This window comes from Primulina huaijiensis, chromosome 15 (assembly GCF_012295235.1).
Source record: "Primulina huaijiensis isolate GDHJ02 chromosome 15, ASM1229523v2, whole genome shotgun sequence".
NCBI lineage: Eukaryota > Viridiplantae > Streptophyta > Magnoliopsida > Lamiales > Gesneriaceae > Primulina > Primulina huaijiensis.
The window spans coordinates 15,282,410-15,309,499 of record NC_133320.1 but is presented as its reverse complement, the minus strand read 5'-3'; the positions used below and the strand labels follow the sequence as shown (position 1 = coordinate 15,309,499).

The 27,090-nt window shown below is 32.0% G+C and overlaps 3 protein-coding genes across 6 annotated transcripts; all 3 read right to left on the bottom strand.

Annotated features, from left to right (window-relative positions):
• Positions 1–987: 987 nt before the first annotated feature.
• LOC140958609 (profilin-like) lies at positions 988–2,545 on the bottom strand. Of its 2 annotated transcripts, none has more exons than XM_073416121.1 (3): positions 2,127–2,545; positions 1,393–1,534; positions 988–1,277 (listed from the first exon to the last, which is right to left on the bottom strand). In XM_073416121.1, exons 1-2 carry the CDS (start codon positions 2,232–2,234, stop codon positions 1,400–1,402), a joined length of 243 nt encoding a protein of 80 aa, XP_073272222.1. In that variant the 5' UTR covers positions 2,235–2,545; the 3' UTR covers positions 988–1,277; positions 1,393–1,399. The 2 variants fall into 2 exon arrangements, with proteins under 2 accessions (XP_073272222.1, XP_073272221.1); XM_073416120.1 differs by having other exon boundaries at positions 988–1,282; positions 2,127–2,254.
• Positions 2,546–4,297: 1,752 nt separating this feature from the next.
• LOC140960030 (uncharacterized) lies at positions 4,298–10,079 on the bottom strand. Of its 2 annotated transcripts, XM_073418137.1 has the most exons (7): positions 9,620–10,078; positions 8,825–9,200; positions 8,422–8,496; positions 7,751–7,816; positions 7,091–7,156; positions 6,372–6,413; positions 4,298–4,731 (listed from the first exon to the last, which is right to left on the bottom strand). In XM_073418137.1, the coding sequence occupies exons 1-7, from the start codon at positions 9,790–9,792 to the stop codon at positions 4,585–4,587; spliced, it is 945 nt and encodes a 314-aa protein (XP_073274238.1). In that variant the 5' UTR covers positions 9,793–10,078; the 3' UTR covers positions 4,298–4,584. The 2 variants fall into 2 exon arrangements, with proteins under 2 accessions (XP_073274238.1, XP_073274239.1); XM_073418138.1 differs by lacking the exon at positions 6,372–6,413 and having other exon boundaries at positions 9,620–10,079.
• Positions 10,080–20,948: 10,869 nt separating this feature from the next.
• On the bottom strand, positions 20,949–25,069 carry LOC140960219 (uncharacterized). Of its 2 annotated transcripts, none has more exons than XM_073418394.1 (4): positions 24,856–25,069; positions 23,520–23,964; positions 23,322–23,437; positions 20,949–21,612 (listed from the first exon to the last, which is right to left on the bottom strand). In XM_073418394.1, exons 1-4 carry the CDS (start codon positions 25,010–25,012, stop codon positions 21,191–21,193), a joined length of 1,140 nt encoding a protein of 379 aa, XP_073274495.1. In that variant the 5' UTR covers positions 25,013–25,069; the 3' UTR covers positions 20,949–21,190. The 2 variants fall into 2 exon arrangements, with proteins under 2 accessions (XP_073274495.1, XP_073274494.1); XM_073418393.1 differs by having other exon boundaries at positions 24,658–25,064.
• Positions 25,070–27,090: the final 2,021 nt, after the last annotated feature.

Sequence of the window (27,090 nt, the reverse complement as noted above, 5' to 3'; positions counted from 1 at the left end):
GTATCAGCATCTGGTTCGCAGATTTTGGACAACTTACAGAACAGCTTAATAGCCTGATCAGATTCCCCGCGATATTTCAATAATCAAGAAATAATGACAAAGTTCTTCAATAATATAAGAACAGAGAAGAAGAATTTCCAACAAAAACAGCAGAAGAAAATCAGCCCAAGAAATCGGGAAGCCCAAACAAGAGCGGCGCACCCGATAATGAAGAAAACTGGGGAAAGCAGAACACAAACAAGAGGAAAATAACTAACACATTAGGAGCTTTCCCACACCAGCAAGGGGGAGCGCCGTACACGAGGGTTGAGAACGAGGGAATCGTAAGAAGATGGGAGTCGAGAGTAGAGCAAGCCAACCTTCTTTCCTGCCCTTGGGTCGCTGCCGCTGTGGAGAGAAGAAACCAGAAACTCCAAACGAAGCAAGCCAGGATTAAGCGCGAGGAGCAATAAATGAAAAATGATTGTTGCCCGATGGTCGCTGTTGCGGTGGAGAGAAGAAAGCATGACACGCTTCATTATCTCTGTGCCCTGTTGTGGTGGAAGGGTAAACAATTGACACGTTTATGATCTTAACCTAAAACCGAGAAGAAACTGGCCAAAACCGAATGCTTTAATATAAGTAGAATATATATAAGTTTCAATTGCTAAGAAAACATATGCACTTAGATTGAAAGATACTGCACGATGTATCAGTATATCTAAGGCTAACTCTGGGCTCAGTGGCCCTAGGATATCGATATTACGTTTGAATGGATAAAATATCAAATTTATAGATTTTAAATATATTTAAATTTTTTAAAAAATAAATTTCAAATTCAATTATAACATATTTATATCACATTATTTAGTATAGATTTCATCTTCCCTCAATATCATTTAAATTACTTCATACTTATATTACTATTATCTAAAAAAAATTGTTTGAATTTAAAATTCGATTTATTAATTCATTATAATCAATTACTCTATAATCCAACCACCTGTGTATTTGGATATTAGGTCGCTTTCTTTTGCAGCCATAAAAGAAATTGGTATTACAACTCAAAATACCATTATATGAGATAGTACATCAGAAATATGTCGATAAATTTTGGGGCAGTATCAAAACCACTCAGAAATACATAAATTACTCGCATAAAGCCACAACTTCCACACCACAAAATGTAAAGACATTGCGGTTGATATCAGGCAGGGAGACTATATAATTTCCCAAATACCAAACTGCTTTCGCCATGACCAACGGCAAAAATCCAGGATATAAAAACCGAATAAAAGCTTCACTACAAGACATTCTAAATGCAGAAAACGAGTTTCAATAGCGTGGAGTATAAAAGATTAAGAGACAACACAAGGTTAATGAAAATGAGAACGCAAAAAGGAGAATGCTCACCAAACAATTAAAGACCCATTTCGATAAGATAATCACCAATCTTCTCAACAACCATGTTGCACTGGCCTGGAGTCATGGGTTCATCATAGATGCCAATGATCAAGGCTTGGCTGGTCTTTTTGGCTGTAACACCACCAGCTCCCTGCATCATATATTAACACATTCGTTCACAATTAAGTAAATTCAAAGGCAATATGTCAGAAGCCACCTTCAGTTCTTGGAGATATAGTTTTCAAAAGAATCTTGTTTATTCCATCTACGAGTAAAACCTGCACCAGCACATTTTCTTTTCTTCACGAAAAGATCCCAAAAGTATAGGGCACATGTGGTGCCATCCTTCATTTATCTACAATCTCAAATATTGTTGGGCAAACTCATCCATACAACCTTTGAACCACATGTGCGGTGTGTCAAGTGAAAGCCACTTTTAAATATTAAATTCTCAATTAAAAATATAAATTAAATGAATTTCAATGGTTTGGTCTCACACAAAATAGGAAGGAATGCCTGCATTAACATGTTCTTTCAATTTGTTCCTTAATTTATTACTTTCTTTAATATTCAGTGTCTTGAAATATTTTGAATTGAAATTTCTTTTGCTAAAGAATACAGCTCAAGGACTTAAGTTTCCTTTACTTCCCTAATCTTAATTAGAAATTCAAACCAACTGCAAGACTCGTGAAAAAAACACAGACAAGCTTGCAAACCAGTGAATTTGAGTAGGAGAAGGTTACCTTATTTCCTCGAATGACAGACCCAGGCTCACCTTGTATAACCATGTACTTGGTGCCCCGAAGGTGTAACCCAGTAGGAGCTAATGTGCCCGGAATTTCAAAGTTCATCGTTCATGTCTCTGAGCCGGTGCTCTCCGAGGCTTTCGTTCTAGCTTTCAACAACTTTTCGCCCAATATGTCACATAATTTGCTGGCGCCACTTGTCGGGCTCCGCCAAATATCAGCACTCGGACGCGAGGTAGGGGCTGCGCTCTTTGGGCTTCTTCTTCTGATCCTCTTTCATGGAAATCAAGCGGGTCAACGTCAATTGAGCTTTCGCATTGTTACGAGCCATGGCGGAACGATCGAATTATCAGTTAGTTCTCGTCCTCCGATGGCGTAGAAGAAAAAGCTCTTCTCTTCATCCTCTTTCATGGAAATGAAGGCTGAACGAGTTCCCGTTCCCTGATGTCGTGTAAGACAAAGCTCATGCCACGTGTACATTTGTGACCTGCAACCGGGAAAAACTGGCCATATTGAGGGATAGCAGGATTTAATATAAGTAGATATAGATGTTAAACGGGCCATTCATGGTGGGACAGGTCGGCCCGCCAAAAACTTGCCATTTGGCAAAATGAGGTGGGCTAACAGGTTAGGCTGGCCTACTTGCGGGTCGGTCCAAAAAAATAAAAATACATAAATAAAAATAAAAAAAATCTTTATAATGAATTAAAATTTTCATTTAATAAATAAATAAATATTTATAAAAATATCAATAAAATTTCTAATTATTAAATTCACACGTCTACATTTTATACAAAGTAATTAATACAAAAATTCACAACTTTCATTAAAAATACATATATCACCATAAATTCATAATAAAAAAATATTTTTTTTATTTTCTTTCAAGGCTCGTAGGCCAACTTAAGCCCGTCTCGAGCTGCGACCCGCGCGGTTGGCCTATCTAGACCCGTTTTTAAATTGGTTGAACAACTCACTTAAATTGTGTGGCGGGTTGGGGCGGGGTGATCCGACAAGCTCAACCCAAATTTACGGATCTAATTGTAAATGATCACATACAACATTGTAAAATTATTTTTATTTTTTTTGAAATTACATTGTAGAAATTTTTAGCATGCTCGACAAAATGATAAATAAGTAAAGGCATAAATGTGATTTTAGTCGTATAAATTGGCTTGTTTTGGTTTTTCTGCTGATAACTTATCAAAGTTTGGTTTTCGTCATTTAACTTGATTTTTTTTCGATTTTGATCTTTTTCCACTAAACACATCGAATATGCTTATTTGGCATTGTTTCCCTCATACATGGCTTATATGGCGTGAATAAAACACATGTTAGTCTGTTACACAAATTAATATTTATTCACGTAAAAATTAAGGGAAAATATGAGCAAAAAGACTCTCAATATTTCAAAATAAGAGAAAAAAAATTTATTCTTTTATTTTTCCTTAGGTAAATTTTAATATGTGTAAATATGTTTCATCCTCGCAACATGACTCACATAAGAGAACATCAATACCAAATAAGTAATGTTAATCGTATTTTGTGTTTTCGAACAGAAAACAAGACAAAAACCAAAAAAAAGGAAATACTTTTTTGGGTTCAGTAACTTATTTGTTTTTTTTTGTCCATTAACTTTTGAATTTTGATTTTGGTACAATAACTACTGAATTTTGGTCATCTGTCACAAAAATATTTCAGTTTTCGTTAAAAATAACGTTGATTGGTCGTTTGTTAAAGCAATCTTTTAATGTCATAGTCGTTGATCTTTACTGGTGGAATGGATAGAACTTAAAAAAAAATTTGATTTGTTTGACATTTTATGTTAAGTTTCTTCTAAGTAAATTGATTTCCCTTCAAAATCAAGAAATCCACAAATTTTTGGCCACATCACCTTTAGCAACAATAAAACTAGCATTTTCTGACGTAAATCGAACTTTCCAGTGTTAGATATATAGATCAAAATAGTCGAAACTAAGAAATTATTGTACCATGACCAAAAATCTGAAAATTTTGTTGACCAAAAAAAAAAGATAAGTTACTGGACCAAAAATTATTTTTCGAAAAAAATCCAAGTTATTTTATGAAAATCAAACGTTAATAAATTACTGGACTAAAATCTAAAAAAAGTTAACTTACAAAACTATATTAAATCGCAATTTTTCCCCACAAAGTAAACAACAAACTGTTACATATTCCATTCAATCATATGAAAATTAAACTCATAATAATATCAATTAATAATAAAACGAGTCATAATATCTTGATTTAAATTCATTGGATCTCATCCTCCTAAGAACAAGCTTGCAACAATACACGAGCAGATAACATCAGTGACAGTCAGTCTTTCCTTGAGTTTAAAGAATGACTGTTTTTGATGTTACAGCAACACGAAACCTAACATGATTCCTAAGATGGTGGTGGCGGTGGAGGCGACAGATTGTTCACACAGGATTCAAAAGGCTCTGCCAGGAGCCGGCGGAGGAGCCCAGTAATCGACTCCGTCATTGTCATTTCCCACATGTTGAGTGTAAAATATCGGTACCAAGCAAAGACCTCTACTTCTCAAGTCCTTGAGTACTCGTCGGGAACCATTGGAGTTCTGCTTGGTAATTAATGATTTAAAAGAAGATTAGTTTGAATGGAACCGTTAATCCATTTATACATATGGTCAGAAATATATTACGCATAAAATTTTATTTAGTTTTTGAATATTTTTCTTCCTGAATTTTCTTTTAATTTGTTGATCAATCAAAGGTGACAGTAGAGGTAGATCATGTGTGTGAAACAATGCATTTTATATTCAGTTAGAAGATATTTTTATTCGTTAGCATCAGTGACGGAGCTAGAAATCTGGCTCTGCCCGGACTAGAATTTTAAACTTTAGATTTTTTTAATATTTTAAATTGATCTACCTGTACTAATATCATATTATTTCAAAATTATACAAAATTTACATATAAATTTTTTTAAAAAAAAATTGGGCCACCCGGGCTCCATGCTAAAGCCCGGGTATACCTTAATGTGGCTCCACCTGTGGTTAGCATTCCATAAAAATATGACTAAGAAGTAAAAAATCAATAAACAACTTAACTTGTCGGACCAAAACCCAAAATTAAATATTTGCGTTACCAAAATAAAAAACCGAAAAATCTTACCAGACCATTTTGGTTATTATCCCAAATTGACTATCAAGAACTAGCCTACTATTTACTAAATTACATTTATTATAGAAAAAGGTGGAAATAAGGATATCGAGTTTAAATAAATATTGATACTCAATGGCTCGAGGGAAAAAAATGAAAAAATCTTACAACAGACAAGAAAACCTTTTATTTTCCATTAAAAAGGAAAATAAACCCTAGTCTGAAACGGTCATAGGGCATCTCCATTCTCCAACCATGTCATTTTGGTGCAGGGTGGATAGCCCCAATGGGGCCCTATCTTTTGCTCCAAAATAAAGCTTTGGGGCAAAAGTTTTATTTTTAAAAAAACTTTTTATTCTTTATTTTAATAATTAAAAATTGATAAGTAATTTGATTTGATAAATGATAATGTATATTTTAAGGATAAAAAAAATATAATATACCATGTTATTTAATTGAATTTTAAGTATTCAAGTTGACTATAAATTTTAATAATTTATGTGTATTAATTTGTTTCATACAAAATTTAATTAATATATATATATATAAATTTAATTAAAATTATAATTTTTTTATTAATAATATAATATTTTTTATATCATACAAATATTAAAAATAATTATATTTTTAAATTTATAAATAGATATTAAATACATGATGGGAAATAATGTATGTAAAATATAAAAACAATTCTTTTTGGTGTAAGATTTCAATTAAAAAGGCTCGGATGAATATTGTGTTTGGTATAAAACTTGTACTAAAATAGCTTTTTATATTAGAAAAAGAAGAAATGTAATATTCATTGGATTATAATCACACCAAACCTCAAAACCAAGTTTAATTAATTAAATTATATTATGTTATATCCCCCGAAGAAGTAGAGTAAATTAAGGATTAATGCCTTTTTAGTTGTCTGTGAGATATAATTGCTAATTTATAGTTGATAATACATTGTATTAAAATGTATTAATATTCGATTTTTCTTAGACTATTTTGCCTTTTTATTAAAAACACAAAAATTATATTGATTTCATAAATTAATTACTAATTAAAAGACAAGGGTATATGAATTTATTATGGATCCAACAAAGCATACCTGACCATGTTCTTCGTGGGGAAAACTATTCCTTTCTTCAACCTGGATAAATATTTAATTTTCTTGAAAAATTAAATTTACAGCTTATTTTTGGCAATAAAAAAAGATTATTCAATGACATTCACATTTGCCAGTAAAAATTTTGGTCTTACATTGGAAAATACGAAACTAAAATTGCGCGTGTGCTACTACTTACAGAATTTTGTGCAGTGGAATTTTATTTTCATTATATATTTATTAGAACAAACTGGGTTTATTTTTATTTAAAAAAAAAAGTAAAGAAGTGCGTAATTTTAGTACATATTATAAATTATACAATTATAATAAAAAAATTAGAAATAAAATTCAACTACTTTTATTTAAGAAAAAAATAATTATCTCTTTTCGTTTCACACCAAATCTCTGCTTTCCTTTGACTCCTTAAAGTATTTCTTTGAATTTTCTCTTATTCATTTTATGAAGTAAATTAAAATGGGAAAGGAAAATCAATCAGGAATTTCTAGGAAAAAAATTCAAAAATATGTTTTTAATAAAATTTTAAAAGTTTATGGGAATTGGGACATTTTTAAAAAAATGTAATTGGTTTTTTTTTATAACGATTGAAATATTTTAAATATGAAATAAATTGTATTTATGTATCAAGAAATTTAATAATGTATCAAGAAATTTAATGGTGTTATTAAAATGAAATAATATTTAAATTATGGTTAGAAAATGACCTGAATTTGAGCCTGAAGGAATATAATGTGGCGAATGGCTTCTGACAAGACAGAAGCAGTATCAGTCTGCAAAAGAGAAACATCCCATTACACCCTTCAAAGCTATTTTTATCAAACTCTACTTTTTTTATTTTCAAAAGATAATTATGCATTGAAGAGCTATAAATAAAGTGAAAATTCTTAAAAAAATAAATATTTGTCTTTTAATTCAATCCATTTCATTTTATTTATGGGTTTTATGTTTAAAATTTCTTAATTAATCTCTGTTACTTTAAATAAATAAATAAATAAATTTTGGTCTTTTAGTTTGATCCATTTTAATTTATTTATGGGTTTTATGTTTTAAAATTTCTTAAATTTATGTTACTCTCGTGCTATATATATATAGTAGTTTATTCAGTATGCACTTAAACCCGGCGACTTGTTGCGGAGCCACATGTATGGCCTCCCGGTTGTCAATTTAAATTTTCTACATATTAATTTTATATTAATTTGATATTAGATCGAGTTACTCAATTTAAAAATTAAAAAAATTAATACTTTAACATTTTAATTAGGGTAAATTAATAATCTTGGCTATGTCATTACCAACTACTGCAGTTTCCAAAAAAAAAAATAACTATTTTATCAATAGCTAGAGATTTCATAGTTTTTGCATACCTTTCCGAAGGGGGAAACAATTTGGTGAAGAGCTGAAATTCTATCTCCTAACTTCTCTTTTCTCACCTGCACCAAATAAATGCTGTGAAAAATCATATGGTTTAATTATTTGAAATGTAATTTCACTATTAAATCTGGTTTTCAGTGAAAAGAAAAAAATGCGAGTCAAAATGGGTATAAACTGTTTCTGGGAATTTTAGTGCTGATTGGAATATTCTTAATTTGTCACTATGATCATATATTCGTTTACTTTTCTAAATTAACAATTCATTCATTGATATCAATTTATTACATTATCATCCAAAAATTACATTTTTCGTCATGTATGTTTCCTTATTTACAATTTTGGAATTCTATATTATCGAAATCGATTTTTCAGTCTTGTATATTTCAATTTTAGTCAAATTTTCTTTGGAGTGACAGATATGACATTTTACACATGAGACCACATCGGTGTCAGATGAGCTTCATCTCGAAAAAATTACCAAAATTGTAGAAAACAAAGATAGAGGATTATGACTTAAATTTGATAATATAAAAAGAGAAAAATTACAAATAAATATATCAAACAAAATTTGTAATTTCCCGTATTATTGCAGACAATATTATGAAATGGAACTATATTTTTATAATTATTTGATTTAATTTGTAAAAGAAAGAATATTCCTCACCTTCAAAGCTGGTTGAGGTGAAGACTGCTGAACCCTAGCCTTCTTTGGTACCCCACCATTCCCACTGTTGTTGCACTTTTAATCCAACAAAAAAATTATTAATCAACGGATTAAATCATGAAAAAGAATATGAGTATCCCAAAATCAGAGTTAAATAAATAATTTGTTTAAAAAGAACATATTTTTTTAAAAAAATGTTTGGTTTAATTTCGAGCAAATTTTCAATCATGAATTCAGCTTATAATTGCATGCCAAGAAAAATAAATAAAGTAACAATAGTGAATATTTGAACATCAATAATTAAAGTCTCATCATAGAAAATGATTAATTCCCCATTCCCCTTTATGATTTTTATAATAATTTCTAAAATTCCTCCTGGATTTGAAATCCTTAGGCCGTTTACCTCATAGGAATGCTCCTGATTATGTAGATGATTCTTCCGTTCGGCGGCGCCAGTCACCGTGGCCTTTTCGCCGGGGAAATTCAGCGATCTGTGTCTCAAATTTGTGGTACAAGAAGTGGGAGAAGAGACCGGCAAGAGTTGATTCGGCCAGCTAGAATCATGAACATCGGAGGGTTGAGATGATCTGTTGGCTTGAAATTGATGGTGATGATCATAATCTAAATCATGATCTTGCTTGAAATCGACAACAGAATCCCTAGTATAACTCCGGTTCAGATTCAAATCTCGCAGGTCTTGATACCAATTCTCTTCCAGCTTCCTATGTTGATGAAAACTACCAAACCTGCTTTCTTCTTCATCAACAGCCAAGCCACCTCTGATAATAAAATGTTTTGGCGAAAAGAATAGCGTAAATGATCTCATAAAAACTACAATCTATATATATGTGTGTGTATATATATATATATATATATATACACACACATATATATATATCGTGTGGATATAAGGCTGCTAAGATTCACACAAAAAAAGCTGTTAAACTTAAGCTTTGATTAGATAAATTAAGAGATATATAAATTAACGAAGCAGAACAAACAGTTTGATAAGCAAGTAAAAAGAAGGTAGACAGAAGCCAAAAGCAGCTAAGAATTGAAGTTAACTATGGATATGATAATTAAACAACGGAATACCAATTTCATAAACATATTTAATTTATACTAAAACAATCTGATAAAGAATAAAGGGTTTGTGACGGAATTATTTATTTGGGTGTGAGAGAAGACAGAAACTTACAGAAGAAGTTGGCTCCATGAACGAGCAGGGAAATCTTGGTGATGGTAAATATGATGATCAGATTCAAAAGGGTTTGAAGAAAGTGAATTAGGACTGGAACCAAATACAAATTGAGAAGAAAATTGTGGGTGCATGCTATTCATGCTCCACCAGTTAGGGTTTCCAGCCATCATTTGTCACACTAAAACCCGAAAATAATTGAGATGAAATTCTGCAACAAAAATCAGTCTCAACCCTTGATATATAACAAGAAAACAAAGCTTTTTTCCGGTAGATCTCTCGCTTTTGTAGCAAGGTTTTTTCCCAAATTCATTTCTTGTTTCTTTCAGACCTTTCTAATTTGTTTGTGCGCGCACCTAATTGAACGGAGCCTTTGTTGAAGCTTTCAGAACTGTGTTTGCTTTCTAGGAAGAGGTTGAAGAAACCCCCTCCTGTCTTTGTCAAGTAAGAGTATTTTATACTTGTGGGGGTCGAGTAAGCCTTTTGTTTGTTTCCCCTCCCTCCATCTTTCTCTTTTTTCTTTTTGATTAACTAGTTCTTATAATAGTAATAATAATTGGATATCCGTGTAAAGTTTTTTTTGGAATAAATGCACCATTATCCGGAGAAATTATATTCTTGATAACGTAGTTTGCACGTTTTTTTATTTTTGATTATAATATCGTCAATTCACCGTGTTAGACTACTAACTTGCATTTTTTCTCCCGATTTGAATCACTTTCACCGGAGTGATGATGTGAGATCAATACGTCATCAATTTCAGGTAACACGTCAGCAATTAGATAAAGGGTACTACAATTACAAATTGTCTAATAACATGACAAGAAATAGAAATAATGCAAGTTATATGATCAAAATTGTAAATTTCTTTGAGAAAAATTTATCTGATTTTGCCCTTTACATAATTTAAGGATTACCGAATTTTAATATATTTATGCTTGTATATTTTTATACTTATGTCTTGCTATATTTCACATGTATACTAGTATAATAGGATTCAAACGCACACTCATTCTCTGATCAATTTTTATGCTATTATAAGAAATTGTATTTCTGTAAATACATGTCTTTTTAAAAGATGATTGAACTAAAACTAAACATATATATGTGAAATCATGTTATAAAATGTTTGTTGGAGTAAATTAGTATACATTCTTCCGTACTTAAATGATGATAAGCAATTATTTCTATTAGTCATGGCTCTCATTTAATATTTATATAGTACATAAATGGCAATATAATGACTTATCCTATGTATGTTGTCTTTTTTATATATTCGTTATTTAATTCTATTACAAAAGTGGGATAAAAACAAAGCTGATGAGTAGTCTTTCAGGCCAAAAACAAATCCTTGTTGAACTTATTTCCTTGAATTGGGGTGATGACCAGGGATTGTGAGAGATCTATCTAGGTCAGAATTTTGGGTTAGGATGCCTCTTAGGTTAGATGATATATAATTATATATGCGTATATTATTAAAACCGGGGGCACGGAGCCAAAAATTCAATTTAGAAGGGGGTAAATTGAGAAAAAAATGTTGAATGTAAAAAGCATAAGTTTGTTTATATAAGTTCGAAGAAAATCCTTCTACATCTCAATTTCTTCTTTGTGCGGGAAGTATTTGACCGAATGTTTCGGTTGGGAATAATTCTAACAAGCGGACTAGGTCAAGTTGTAATAAATGGACGACAAGTCCAAGTATCGATCCCACAGAGACTATTGTTTAAGTACTAAGATTTAAATTATTCGATTTAATCTAGGTAAGCAATAACAGGTGATTCGATGATAATTTAAACTAATTAAATTAAAGTAAATTATGCTAAATTATTAAATAAGATTGAATTTGCAGGACAACTTAAAACTTGGGATAATTTCAAATTCAACAAAATGACCGGGAACACACAACGGTCCAAACTTTGATTACTGTCACGCCTTGGAATTAATTAACAACCGATTATTCGATGTCACGATGAAATTCCCTGAACTAACTATAAATCTATTTCTAGAATTTATAATCCTATTTTTATTTAACAGTCCAATTATTTCTAATTGAATTTAATTAAACAAAAACGCATTATTCGACGATGGAATCATAACTGTCACCTAAAATCGCACATTGAAACCGAATACAATTTCTAGTCGATTTAACCGTGTGTGGATTAATATTTTTGAAGCTAAATTCAACCTATTCTCTTTCGAGTCAAGATTGAACAACAAACATGCAAATAATTGGCCAAATTAAAATCACTAAAATTACGCAAACATTAATAAATAACATAGATTAATTCATAAATCAAATAATCCAATTAATGAACAAAATCGACAGTTTGTCCCTATTGTGGTCCCGATCACAAGAAAAACTACTCCATGAATTCAAAACTAGAATCAAATATAATATTCGAATTCATGAACGAAAATAAGAAAACAAGAAAAGAAAATCTCAGTGATGGTGCGCGGATCTTGCGTGTGAAATGCGCGGTTTTCTCTCTTTTTTCCCAAGCCGTCGCCGTCTCCAAAATCTCCCAATTTCTTTTCTCCTTTCCGTCTCCTCAGTCTCGAAAAAATATCCCCCCTTTCAAAAATCTTGAAAATATCTTTTATTTTCTTCCCTGATCTCCCCAAATCTCCACAGAATCTTCGCAAAATATTAGATCTGACATCAAGTACACGGATCTCGTGCATACATCCGGGTATGGGTCCGTGTAGATACTGTAATATTCATTCTTGGGAAAACACTGGACACGGACCCCGTGTAGAGGTCCGTCTTGGGGTCCGTGTAGGCTCTGTCAAAATCTTCTTTCAGCTTCTAAGGCACGAACCCTTACACGGGGTCCGTGCAAGGGTCCGGATAGGCGCTGTGAAATTCTTCTTTAGGATTCTATGATACGGACCCTTACACGGGGTCCGTGTAGAGGTCCGGATACTCTCTCTAATTGTGCTCCTTCCTACTTTTCCGGTTGTTTCTGACATGGCGTTGCAAAGCTTGACTTTTCTTTCTTTTCTTTGGTTTTTTATCATCTTTCGGTCAAACCTGCAAATAGCAATAATGAAACGAATAAGGTGCAAAACTCGGAATAAAATCGCCAGATAAGCACGAATACGACAAAATAACATCCCTAAAACGCTATATAATTCGTGCTTATCAGTATTCTACTAGAAGATTTTGATATATGACTTGTACAAGCTCACTCTAATTGACTAAAAACTCTAACTAGCTGAACCTCCAAACAACTCAACAAAACACTAAATCTGTCCAGATCGAAATCATTCTTCTACTAAGCTCATAATAACAAATAATTATAGAGTGAATCAATAATCAGCACAATAGATCCATAAATAATCGAATGAAATCTATTCAGGTGTGTTTGAAGAATTTGAGCAACAAGATGATTCCTAGTCGATTGTGTAACGTACCGTACTTTTAACTACTTTAAAATTTGTGAAAAAAAAAAATTTTCTTAATTAAATAGAAACCTTCAATTTGTGATAACAATAAACTAATCATTCAAAATATTTGCAATGAAAATATCACAAATAAAGTTTGCTAAAAACACTTGTTTAAATATCGTAAACAATAACGTGAAATCAGAGTATTTGAAACATTGCATAATTTCTTAAAAACATGGGCGGTCCTCGGGTTTAGCCTCCTGCTCAGTCCAAGCCGTCTCATTGGTCCCCACCTCTCGTCTCCTCAAAGTCATCCTCACCTACATTGATCAAATCTATTGAGTCTAAAGACTCAACATGTATAAACTGGAGATAGCAAATACTACATAATAAAACCACATACATATTTAAAGTAGGGCTTACATAATTCAAACTTGAACGTAATAGCATAAACATACTTGAAACATGAACGTAGTAATATAAACGTAGACGTGTCATCATCATAAAACTTTTTTTAAACATACTTGCATCATACATACTTGAGCATACATTACATCATTTTGCGTAGAGATATGTTTCAAAACAAGTGACCCATACATAAAAGTGCCTGATCAGACTAAACCACAGAACTGGGCTGGCAGGGAAAGTCCACTACCACATACATGAGATCCCCGTTCATGCTTTAACGGGTGGAAATTTCACTACCACATACATCAGATCCCCGTTCATGCTTTTACTGCTTTTCAATCCTGATCAGAACCCGGTCATACTTTACCGGGGTGGAGAGGTCCTCGGCCACGTTCACCGACTTCCAAACTCGTTAATAATTTGGTCACAAGACATTTGGCATACCTCAAAAACTTAAAAATATTTTCTTTTGCACATTGAACATACTTACTTGGCGTTGAGGGATTCGTTGGATCTCGCTTGGGGCCACTGCTGCACAGGCTAACATGAGTTCAAACCCCTATCTTAAACGTGCTCATCGTACCCAACACCTAAATAATTAAATAACTTATGACTTTCTAGACCTCTCGGGACTTGACTGAGTTTTTGTTCACCATTCTAAACCATGATCTTGAACCCCAAATCAAATCTTAAGGTGAAGTCTAAGTTATTCTCCAGAATGAAGTACACGGACCCCGTGCTCGGGTCTGGCTCTGGGTCCGTTTAGGCTTTGTAAAGACATACCCGAAAAGAAGAAAGGGCACGGACCCCGTGTCAGGGTCCGGCGATGGGTCCGTTTAGACTCTGAATCTTGACACTTCGAAGGAAACAAGGGCACGAAGCCCGTGTCAGGGTCCGACTACAGGTCCGTGTACCCACTGTAAACGTAAACCCACATAAATTTCTATACTTGTGGCTTAATCTCCCTAACTCAATCATTCCGACCGTGAACCGACACCTCGAGACCCATCCTAGGGTGCTATGGCATTGAGTAAATCAATACAACGTCCCAAAATAATGACGTCCAACCTACAACGCAATATAATTCATGAACACAAAGTCTGACACCAAATCGATTCCTACGAATTCCAACTCAACCAAGTGCCTAACGACACGAAACGAAACACCAACAATCATCCCAACATCATTCTTGATATACATAAACGCAGCATCGAACACCCATCGATTCCCAATGAATCCTGAAACAATAAAACTTCAAGAACATATCAAGAACACATTTTCAGGAAACACAGTTTGAGCAGTCCCACGAAAACGATCATAACTCACTTATTTCTTATCCAAATATTTCGAATTTACTGTCAAATGGAAGGTATCAAAAAGTTCTACGTTTTATATGTTGAAAGTTTTTCCAGAAAATTGACCGAAAATTCGCAGTATTTAAAATGACAGTAAATTCATGTTTTGGAGATCCAAAAATCGTTTCAAAAGCGATCCAACCATTTTTACTCAAACTCTTGCATAACCAACACATGTTTTTCATATAATAAACATCAAAATTATTACTATGACAATATCGATGCGACAATGAAAGAATATACATGCCTTTTGATATTAAAATTTACCGAACCGACGATACCGAAGCGGGAAAGAAGCAAGGGTTGATCCAGGACGATCGTGGAACAATTTTCTTGTAACGAAATCAACGAAACCTCGCTGGAAAAATCAGAGGAAGGGGGCGGCTGCTCTTGCTCTCCAAGAACCCTAATATTTTCTTTAAAACAAATGGAATGGAACACAAAGAATTGTGTGTGTGTGTTAATCGTATATGTGTGTGTAAATGTGCGGGTTTTTGTGAAAAATTGTAGTGTGTGTGTGTGTGTGTTAGTGCAGTGGGGAGTAATTAGGGGCTAATGGGTTTAATTAAAATAACTAATAACCATTTGACATGCTAATTTTAAGGTTAATTCAAGGCTAACTTTACCAAATCACCTAATTAATATAAAACACACAAGCGCAAAACTTTAAAAGTTTAAAATCATAAAAATCACCTAATAAATAAATTAGGCTTTAAAATTGCTAAAATTTTAAATAAAACATTTAAAATGCCTCATTCCTAGCTTTAAAAAATACCACATTTTAAAAATCGCCAAAATCGTCGTCGGTCTCTTTTCCTCGATCCTGCATCGAATAATTGCCTGAAACATGAAACTCAAGAAAATATTTTAACGTGCATCACATAAACATAAATAATTCAACATAATGCAATTAACTAAATCATGCATTGCAAAGAAAATCATTTTAAATTAAATAAATGATTTAACCATTAGATAAATGCATGTGTTTTACGTGTACTGAATTTGGACTCTACAGATTGAATATTCAAGTTTTCGGTATTCTTCAATGTCCAATAATTTCCTCTTTAAATATTTGAATTTTCCAACGTTAATGATCTTGAAAATAGCTCTTTTTTTTATACAACCAACAATTTTTAATGGGAAGAATGTTACGTGTCTTTTGTCTTCTTTCCAAAATTAGTATAAATTACAATAAATACTCTTTATCACTAACTAATTTTGTCACGCAAGGGTTAATAAATTATGTTCAAGCAGAGTGAAACTCGTAGATCACATTGTTTTTATATATCTGATAACATTTTCGATTGAATTCTGAGTAGATCAGCTGGTGCACTCTGATATCCTTATCATGTGTCAATCGTACAACCTGATAGATCATAAGAGATGGCTTCAAATATATTAGCTGGCTTGAATTTAGTTGGATGGCTTGAGAAATATCAGCTAGCTAGAGAAAGATCATCTATGAGCTAGGACTTCCAACAAGCTTGTCCAGCAGCCCAAGTAGTCCTACCGATTACGACACGCGTACTTAAATTGATGCATTTATTTGGAAAATTTGTTAGTCTAGTGGTGTAGCTGTTGATTTCAATGATCACTTAATAAAGATATATTGAATATAAATTATACGAGAAATTGGCCTTCAGTCCCCAGCCGTCGTTTTTTTTTGTGTTCAGTCCCTGGGTACTTTTTTAGTACCACATTTTCACATGAAGTGTACCACAATTTGTATGACATAATACCACAATTTTGTGGGTAGGGAGTGAACCCAAAGAAATATTTTGATTGAAGATTTTTCACCAACTTCCCTTAAATTATATCAGGTTCATGTATGAATAAAATTAAATGTTACCATAAAAATGAAGGAAGTAATTATCTACCAGTTAATTTCTTTTTCTGCATATATTAATTAATTCCAAACATTAGTTAATTCATGAGTAAATTATCAATAAATCTCAAACAATATAGTTTTATTTGTGTTCAGTCCCTGTTGGATATTTGATATTTGAGTACAAAAGGTTTCGAATCTGATCGACACTAATATATAGTTTTTGACTACTCGAACATGTATAACAAATATTGATATATTAATGACACATCTTTTTCTAGATTAAAATCAGTACAAAACATTGAAAATAATGTACTGATATATGATAATATTCGAGTACAAAATGTGTCAGATTTGATACTAATATATGATTTTTGATAACTTAAACGTAACAAATATTGATATTAATGATACATGTATTTTTTCGGATGAAATTCGCTACAAAGAATTAAAAATGTGGAATTAATATATGATATTTCAATATCAAATCTTTCAGGTATGTTACTAATAAATGATATTTGATTACCCAAACAAATGTCGTAAGTGTTGATTTTAATATAATTGTTCTAATTTTATACTCAAATTTTTATATTTTGTAGCAGATCTAAAACAATTATACTCAAATATCATATATTAGTATCATATTTTCAATGTTTTATACCAATTTTTTTTTTCTTCTAAAAATACATGTTAGCCAAGGAAGTACAAAAACACTTTTTGTGTGAATCAGGGACCGCGGAAAAAACTGTGGGGATTTACAAGCAAGTCTTCCACAATTTCTCAACAAAAACATTAAGATAAAAAAAAATATACATAGACATGGTAAAATTTCGGAAAATCAATCTATTAAAGCAGTTAAAAGATCAATTTCTTTTTGAAAAAAAAGTATAACGTCTAATCTAAGGGTGATATAGATGTAGAACGAATCCAGTAAATCTAAAAAATTGTCAAGGCAATCTCATCTTTCTTTTTCAATGTTTCTTTTTGTGTATACTGATAACTCTTTTAGCTAAGATATCCAAAATCCTTTCTAATTAATTAGAGAATTACAAGATCCCTAGATAAATAAATTAAGAAAACCTAGATTAATACTTACTTACAAGCTAAATAAATAGTGTGTGTATATATATATATATATATATATAAGTTGAAATTTCGTTTTTATCGATACAATAATATGTTTTAATTAACAAGGCATGTCGATTAACCAACAAGTTTACAAAATCCGGTTGACGCAGTTAAACACTAATATCGTAAGAAAATATAAATTGTGAAATATATATAATACATCCACAATCCCTCATCAAGTAAGACCTTCATCAAATATTTTTACCATTAGATAAAAATAACAAATCATAATTAGTTCAAAAACTATCGTATCGACCGAGTAATTAATCAAGATTAGCTTGATAACAATTGGAGAAAAACTTGGCTTTAGAGTTTTCTATTTTGTTGGCAATCATTTTCTTGTTGACATTTGAGTAAACAAACAACAATAAGTCGTCGCTATTAATCTTGTGTTCCCTTTTTATATTTAGGGAGAATAATCTTTAAGGGATTGGAAATATTAATTTACTTATTCCAATTTAAAAACACCTAAATTATAGTACTGTTTGCATTATATTTAACCTTAATTAATGGGATATCCAACGGATGTGTGATAACATTATTCCACGAGTGGTTTTCTCTACTTTAATCAAGTAAAAGTGTGACACATTATTTATTAATTGTCACTATTGGGAAATATTAGGAAGTTGACTCGTTAAATAATTCATACATATAAACTATTAGCTATTCGATTTCTAAATATTATTCCAAAGAAAAATTATATTTTTTTCTCATAACTTGTATGTTTTTTCATTTTTTGTCATGTTATAAATTGATTCAAGGTCTTGATCTATTATATTGTTCTTTTTCTAGTCATTTTACATCGAAGTGATGACGTGACATCTAACGCATCAGCAAATATTGTCACAATATCAACTCTCTGACGAAAAAAATGAAAATTAGTGGACTAAAACTATAAAATAACCTACGACATGACAAAAATATATATAAGTTTCCATGTTATTAAATTAAAATAACTAAATTTTAGAGTTGGTTCATCCCAATATATTATTGTCTATATTATTTGAAACGTCATCCTTTATATATCACGAAATCGTTGCTCGAGGAAACTTTTCTCGAGGTCTTGGCTTTAATGATAATAATAATAATGTCCACTTTTTTGGTTAATAATATTTGTTGGTAGAGTACATTTTTAAATTTTTTATTAACCAACTTTTTTTATATTGAGGAGGTCTCTTGTTAGACGGTTTCACGAATCTTTATCTGTGAGACGGATCAACCCTACCGATATTCACAATAAATAAATAATACTCTTAGCATAAAAAGAAATATTTTTTTATGGATGACCCAAATAAGATATCCGTTTCACAAAANGTAACAATCTTAGCATAAAAAGTAATATTTTTTCATGGATGACCAAAATAAGAGATCTGTCNCGCGAGACCGTCTCACACAAGTTTTTGCCTTTTATATTTGGATATGACACAAACTTTATTTTTTGAAAACTGTTGGATATCATTATTTTAAGTTGAATTTATTTTGGAGCGTGGGAGCTCTTTCATCGGATCCCTATCTTTTGTGTAATAAATAAATAAACATTTAATCATTTCAAGGTGCAATAAATATTAGAGCAATCGAAATCATTAGGGACGAGACATAATTAATCACATTGTTACGTGATCTTTGTGTTTATTTTATCCTTAAAAACTATAAACATTTTAGAATTTCATATGTATTAAACTAAAATCTTGTAACAATTAGCATTAATAGTTCCACCTCCAAATGATTTTTTATTTTTTATTTTTATATGATTAACTGACATCTCACTTATAAGCATGAAGGTTCATGTTTTGTATCTATTGATTCAGAATACCATGATTGTGAAAAATCAATAAATGGTCAAAATATTTATTTATTAAGGTATTATTGGTGTAGAAGAATCGAATAACATATATATGTGTGTGTATATGTATATATGTGTGTAGAGTTTTATGATTAGCATAATAAATAATGAAAAAGAATTAAATATGGCAATTATTAAGTGTTCGAATTGATGCAATATATGAGCATTTGACCAATGACCAATAGTTTGATTCCTGTTACCAATACTTTCTCGGACGAGCCTGTCATACAAGGTTTGTCCAATGCAGTTTACCTGATTAGCGTAGTTTGCATGCTATTGCATTTGTCCAAAGATTTACCCGGTGTCCATCTAAATGTAACGGCTACGGATTTCATCGTCGTAAAAATTAAATATTTATTACTTAATTGATTATATTTATTCTATGATTGGTAAATATGAGTGGAATTAGAAATGTTTTTCGCTCATTATTAAGAAAATTAAAGTAAAAATTATTGGTGGTGGTTATCAGTACTACTATTATTATTGTTATTGTGAAAATTATTACAACTGTTTTTATGATTTTATATTTTTCAACCAGAAAAACAGAAAGTGCTCCAAAACCAAGGAGGAAATGGGACATGTAACATATTTTTCGGTTACAAAGATAATTTCCAATAATGGACATATTACTCACATTGGTCAAATGAAGTTACCGCAAAAAAGTTTCTCCACTCCAATGATTTGAATTTGAATCCATTTTTAGTAATATTTGTTGTAAAATTTTAAAAATATTAGAAAGATTTTGAAATAATTAAAAATAAAAAAAAATGAGTAAGTGGACAGTGAGACCCATAAATAATGAAAGTTGATATTAAATGAATGTGAGTGTGGGTTAATAATGGAAAAATGTTAATGTAATGAATATGTGGCTCGTGGACCCCATAATTTTTGAGGAGATGAGAGTTATTAACATGGATTATTGAGAACGGATGCGGATGCCCTTATACACCAGGAACCCTTTTCAAAAAGAATATCCACACACACACACACACAAAGAACCCTTAATTTGCAATACAAAATAAGTTGGAAGCGAGAAGTTAAAATACTTGATTATTATCTTAAAGTGTGAAAATAAATCATTCTAATCTGCAAGTTTTTTTATATTATTTATTTGCTATAGAATCTATTTCGAAAATATTTTAAAGTGAAATTGAGGCTCCAATAATATCTATAAGTCGGAAAGGATTGAATAAAGAGTGTTGGGCTCGTCTCACGAAATTAACATGGCACGGCTAGGGACTTCTCTATGAATTTAGTTGCTGAAAACCCACCTTATAACAAGTTTCCTGCGTCCCAACAGCTCTTTCAACGCCACACAAGACCTTGCAGACCTGAGATGTCCATTTGGTTGCAAGGGCCAAAACTAGAGCATCATGTCAACAAAAAAAAAAAAGGACTGGGATTTCCTGATACAGCTCATTCATAACGTAGCATTACACGTATGGATACTCAACTATGCAAAAGAACCAAGGAACGAAAAACTAACAATAAATATTTGCGGCATTACCACGGACTGAAGGACATCTAAAGAACCACGAACATCTAATGACAACAGTGCCTAATATCATTAACTAATTCAAAATTACAAGCACTTGAAACCAAACCGATTCCCAGATTCAACGGTATCATGTTTCTGGTTCAGATACCTGAAGATACACCATTTGGGTGTATCCATTGAACACAGAATTATCAAATTGAGACAAACCAAGCCTCTTGAATAAGCCATATCTACCATCTTCTATGACAGGAGTAGATGCACGAGCTGGATCGTACCTTGTTTGATGTGTTAGTGAAGGACCAGCAACAGGGGGAAGCTCCCAGTAAACATCGAGTACTGACTCAACAAATCTGCTGTTCTCAAAATGTTCAGTATAAGTAATTGCCTTGTTGCTATGGTTAAAATCATCCCGCATATGTCCTCTTACGCCCCACCAGGCTTCTCTGGGTCCACAGAGCTCATCTATATCAACTGCTTTGTCCCAGAATTTGTTCCTTCTAAATCTTATCCTGGCTTCGTCGCTCTCTTTGAAACAGCTATGTCCGCCACCTGGATAGACAGATCTATTATTTATACAGTGACCGTAGCAAACAGAAAATATCTCAAATAAACTGACTAAGAACGTGTGATTAACAAAACAAATTGTTTGACAGTTCAAGAAAAATGGACAAAAAACACTAAGAACGTGTGATCAATGAAATGAATGGTTTGACTGTTCAAGAAAAATTGACAAATAACACGCAAGCTTTGCTCTTAAATATTCATCCGCCTACCGTATTAAACTGATCAAGATATTCACAGCCTAAGAGGAAATGAAGAAATGAAATTAAAAACCAATGTAACTTCTGAAGGAAAATAATATTGGGGTGGGGTTAATGATTATTACAAAGAGAATTAAGCATTAATATTGACAAGCTCTGCCATTTTTTGGCTACTGATATATAGTTCTCTTTGCTTAGTTGAATTGATTAGATTGCTTGGTTGAATTGATTAGAAAAAGTTGTTAGCCAGTAAAGCAGCCAACTATGCACCATTTTACTGTCAAATTATTGAATGATTTGGACAGCCTACATAATAAATTGAAAACCTCAAAATCAATCTGAAACCAGAACAATTTGGTTAGCAGTTTGAAAGTTACAATCCTGGATCAAATTGAAACCCAACCATTTCCATCAAACCGATCTGAACCAAACCAAACCTCAATTTCATAACAAACTAAACAGCGATATTTTTTCCTTAAATTATGTTGTTTTGTCCCCAAACTATGTTGTTTCTCTTTATATGTGCATAAATATGGAAAATATACAGACTTTTTAAATTTATTAGAACTTAGTTTCTGTCATCATAGACAATATATATGTTATTATCCACTCATAATTTACATTATATATATTATCTTATATAATAAAGATTTTGTGGTTTAAACGAAATTAAACTGCATATTTTGGTTCAGTCGTGGTTTGGAAAAACTCTTAAACTGAAATTGACAGTTTTGCCTTTTATAAAACAGAAACTGTCCAGCTCAAACAGTATACACTCTTAGATTTTGGTAATCTATTTAGTGATTTTGTATAAAAACACCAATCTATCCACAATTTTCTGCTCTGCAGTGCCACACGACTCAATACACATAATCAGGTTTAGGACTTGTTTCTAGCTCCACGAAAAAGAATCACTCATCCGCATCAATGCTGTTAAAATTGTTCTCTCAATTTCATGTACAACACTATTCAAATAACTGAAAGTCAATTGGAAAGCAAAAACCAAAATACACATAATCAGGTTTATGACTTGTTTCTAGCTCCACAAGTTAGTATCACTCATCCACATCAATGCTGTTAAAATTGTTCTCTCAGTTTCATTTACAGCACTATTCAAATAACTGAAAGTCAAGTGGAAAGCAAAAACCATAATACACATAATCAGGTTTATGACTTGTTTCTAGCTCCACGAGAAAGTATATCTCATCCGCATCAATGCTGTTAAAATTGTTCTCTCAGTTTCATGTACAACACTATTAAAATAACTGAAAGTCAAGTGGAAAGCAAAAACCATAATCTGTTTCAGAAAATTAAGTGAAAGGAAAAAGGCACCGGCAACCCCCCGTAGGGGATGATGGCCACTCTTGGAGAACACAGAGCAAATAAATCTGACAGAATAGAATACAAGGCAATTCAAATCAACAGACAGATCTTGCGTCACAGGCAAGGATTCAGAGTAATCAACATCAAGAGGCAGTGAAATAGAAAACAGCATACCTCTTATGTAAAATTGATCACATATTTGCCTGAAGGAATAATGGTCCCCAGTTCCAGTATCATAGTTGTCCTCAAAAACTAGATGCTTGAAGCCAGCTTTAAGTGCTTGCTTTAATCTACCATCAAAGAGTAAAGCTATGATAGAACGGATACTTGGAGTTTCATGGAGTGGAACCTGTAAAATTTATAAAGATGTACCTTTTTAGTTCATTTTGATGATCATCAAAGAAGATTAAAACCCGGCTGAGATCTTTTATCCCATGTTTCTTCATCACTCTTGCCCAATCCATGCTCCCAAAATCAACAAAGTCCTTTCCAGCAAAATATGTGCAATTTCCATCAACATAAGCAGGTCCTTTCTTAAGGTACTTTTCTGGATGACGAGGCGAAAGTGACACAATAGGTGTTTCCGGCATTGCTTGCCTTAAAACCCATGTAGAATGTCCCTTAAAAGCTCCGCTTTCAATCATCAAGTCAGGCTTGAGCCATTGTGTGATAAACCAAAGTCCAAAACTATGGTCAAATCCCATCCCATACATGTTGTTCTTTATAGGTCGGGTCTCGTATATTGGCACAAACTCCTCAAGAGCTTTGAGTAAATCCTTTGATGTCCATTCAACAGTTTTTCCTTGTTTCGATCTGCCTTTAGACAAGGATAATTAAATAGGTATAAACTCAGACAACCTCCTTTGCTACCAAATGACAAAATTTTAAAACCAGCACACAAAACACTATGAATTCTTATTGCACTGCATGGAAATATGAATCTTAAATTGATTTTCGAGAATTTGATTAAGGAATAATTTTCCCATCAATAATTTTATCATTCTATAGGAAATCTTAGCAAATGGATTCACTAAAATATACAGGATTGAGTGTTTGGCGTGTTGTCATTAGTCACAGAAGTCACTGACCATTTTATGTTGCTAAAATATTTTATGCCAAACGAAGATAGTATAATAGTCCATTCCAACAATTTCATTTTGGAATGATTTCTGATTTAATAAATCAACTTCTCATAAAAATGAACTCTTTCTAGATGGGGCGAACCTGGAATTTAGTTGAGTGTTCAATGAGGATTATTCAGCTGCTTACTATGCAAACTCAAATTTTTTAGCTAAGTTGAGCTTCAGATCTCTCGATCAATCCTCAATAAAACAAAAACAAAGCATGGTAATCTATATCCACACGCAATGTATTTGATCATTACAAACATAAATGAGTAAGAATAAACTATTTGCTTCGAATTTCACTATTCGCTTTTGGGAAAAATATTTCTAAAACCCTAACATTTCAAAAAATAAAGGAAAAATTGCAAAAGCTACGTTTTACATACACCAGGGAACCCCAAGAGATCCGAAATCCGATTCAAGCCCATCGAACCCGAAGAATCTCAACCGCGAAGTGTGATCGGATGAGGAGACAGAGATGCAGACCAAATCATGCGTATGATAAATGAAAGAAGAGATAATCACGATAGGAAGCCCGATTATGAGAATGGGCCAGATGTATCCAGTTCGGGTCAGATAATTACTGATCCGCATAGCGACTGATATGTGCTTCCGTGTCTTGGACTCGTCCCCGGTTTCTTCGGCGCCACCGTCTTCGTTGAGGGAGGTGCCGTCTTCGCCGGCATGCGGCGTTCGCCTTGTAGAAAGTGCTCTCTCAAGCATCTTGTTCGTTTGCGACATATGGACTCTCACAGCGCTACAGCAGAATTTGGATTTGTTGATTAAATATTCCAGATTAGCCCCGTTACTTTTGTTTAATCTCATATAGGTACTTGTTTTTATGGTAAGATATGTTTTATATATACTTAGTAATCGAAGAAGCACTTGCAAAATTATAGAACGATAGAATTGGTTGTGATGAAATTATTTTATTCACAAAAACTCCCGTGAGACCGTCTCACAACATCAATTTTATGAAACAGATATTCTATATGGGTTATTCACAAAAAAATATTACTTTTTATGTCAAATATATTAATTTTTATTATAAATATAGACATGATTGATCCGTCTCACGAATAAAGATTTTTGAAATCGTCTTACGAAAGGCCTACTCCATTTTATTTCGGATGTGAATAAGAAGTAAAAAGAGATTGGGTTAAAAAATTTGTGAATTGTGATAAGTTTGCACGATACCATAAAATTAAGTGCCAAAAAAAAAAAAACAAATTAAGGACATTTTTGAAATATTAAAAATACTTCACCAAAAACAGTTTTTATTGAATGATCACTTAATACATAGTATAAATATATGGTTATGCAGAAATATAAGAATATAAACAAATTTTTATTTATCTCGTTGATGTTGAATTTGAGGCACGAATCAACGTTATGTTAGGAAAATAAAAAAATTTACGTGAATGATATATGTCACTATTTATATATTGTTTTTCAAGTATCACAAAACTTGAGATTTGACGAATGTGATATATCTAGAGATGATTAGAATTTGACAATTAATGTTGAGTTGACAGCTATTTGGTTCAATTTAAATGGTCGGACCATGATTTAATATCACAAGCAATGGAAAGAAATGATGGGCTTTGGTGACTTTTAAACCCCAAACCAAACTCCAATTTTGTGCACACACATTGTATCTAAAATTATGCAGTGTTAAATTAAATTAATGGGTAGAGATAAAGAATTGATGGAGCAGTTGTCTTGCTGAAAATTGTCCAACTATATTTTCTTCTCAAATGAAAGAAGAACAGAGTAGAAGTCTTTGATATTTATATTTAATGTTAAACTCCTAAATATGTGTGACAAAGAGATATGAAATTGATTTATAAAAATTTTATGTAAAAAACTCATACGAGAACGACTCAAAAAAAAAAAAAACTAATCAAATATATAACACAACAATGGGTAATATACGATCCGTATTTTTAAATATACGTGGACAAGTAATGTATGCTAATCCTCATAGTTACTCGTGCACTTACTTTGATTTGAATTTAATATTTATTACCACCCATTGCCTCGTGCTACTGAAAACTAAGAAAGTTAAAAAGTATTTTTATATTCCTATAATTTTCCTATTTATATCATCACATCTTTTTTTTTTTAATCTAGCCGTACAAATAATTTTGATTCATTAGCCAAAATATATAATTTTTTCATTAAAATCTCAATCTAGAATAATTCGATACAAATTATCAAATGTGGTTTACAAAAAATAGACTGACTGAAACTCTTTGAACGAAATAATTTATCAAAATTTAGTTGGGTTATCAAATGAGAGTTAAAAAAGGTAAAATGAAAAGTAAATTGACATGAATTGATCCTTAAATGATTGCATGTGCTTGCTTTTATTAGTTTGGGTCGTAGAAAATTTTTTCAAGAAGATAAAATAAATCAGTTAATTCATATAGTTTGAGAGCTTTAAAAGCTTGTCAAATTTATTTATTTATAAACTTCATCTGCAACGATAACCTTTTCAAACTATATATATGCTTCCAAATACAAACGTCGTTATTGTCATGTCATCGTCTTTTCTGACATATTCTAGTAGTGAACATGAATTCTGACATTCTGTTTGACAATCAGTGACTGTTGGTACGGAAAACTTTATCCTATATTTAAGCTGGGTTTTGATTCATAATCACTAAGTATATTGATATTCTTCAGAGAATGTTTGGATTTAAGCTGACTGACCAACTGAAATAAACTATCAGTTAGGCTTAATCGGTTGTCCTTAGATCAATTTGCTTATCAGTATTCCTCTTACACTATCAGTATTCCTCCTACATTGTCAGTTT

Bases quoted from the DNA above. Each gene is read 5' to 3' on its own strand.
- LOC140960219 (XM_073418393.1), bottom strand. From the start codon at position 25,012: ATGTCGCAAACGAACAAGATGCTTGAGAGAGCACTTTCTACAAGGCGA. The intron at 23,965-24,657 runs GTATGTAAAACG...CCTTGTCTAAAG, and splicing joins ATCTCTTGGGGTTCCCTGGT to GCAGATCGAAACAAGGAAAA. The intron at 23,438-23,519 runs GTACATCTTTAT...CTTTGATGGTAG, and splicing joins CATCAAAATGAACTAAAAAG to ATTAAAGCAAGCACTTAAAG.
- LOC140960030 (XM_073418137.1), bottom strand. From the start codon at position 9,792: ATGATGGCTGGAAACCCTAACTGGTGGAGCATGAATAGCATGCACCCA. The intron at 8,497-8,824 runs GTAAACGGCCTA...TTGGATTAAAAG, and splicing joins ATCAGGAGCATTCCTATGAG to TGCAACAACAGTGGGAATGG. The intron at 7,157-7,750 runs GTATGCAAAAAC...TCTCTTTTGCAG, and splicing joins TTGTTTCCCCCTTCGGAAAG to ACTGATACTGCTTCTGTCTT.
- LOC140958609 (XM_073416121.1), bottom strand. From the start codon at position 2,234: ATGAACTTTGAAATTCCGGGCACATTAGCTCCTACTGGGTTACACCTT. The intron at 1,535-2,126 runs GTAACCTTCTCC...TATATGATGCAG, and splicing joins CTGTCATTCGAGGAAATAAG to GGAGCTGGTGGTGTTACAGC.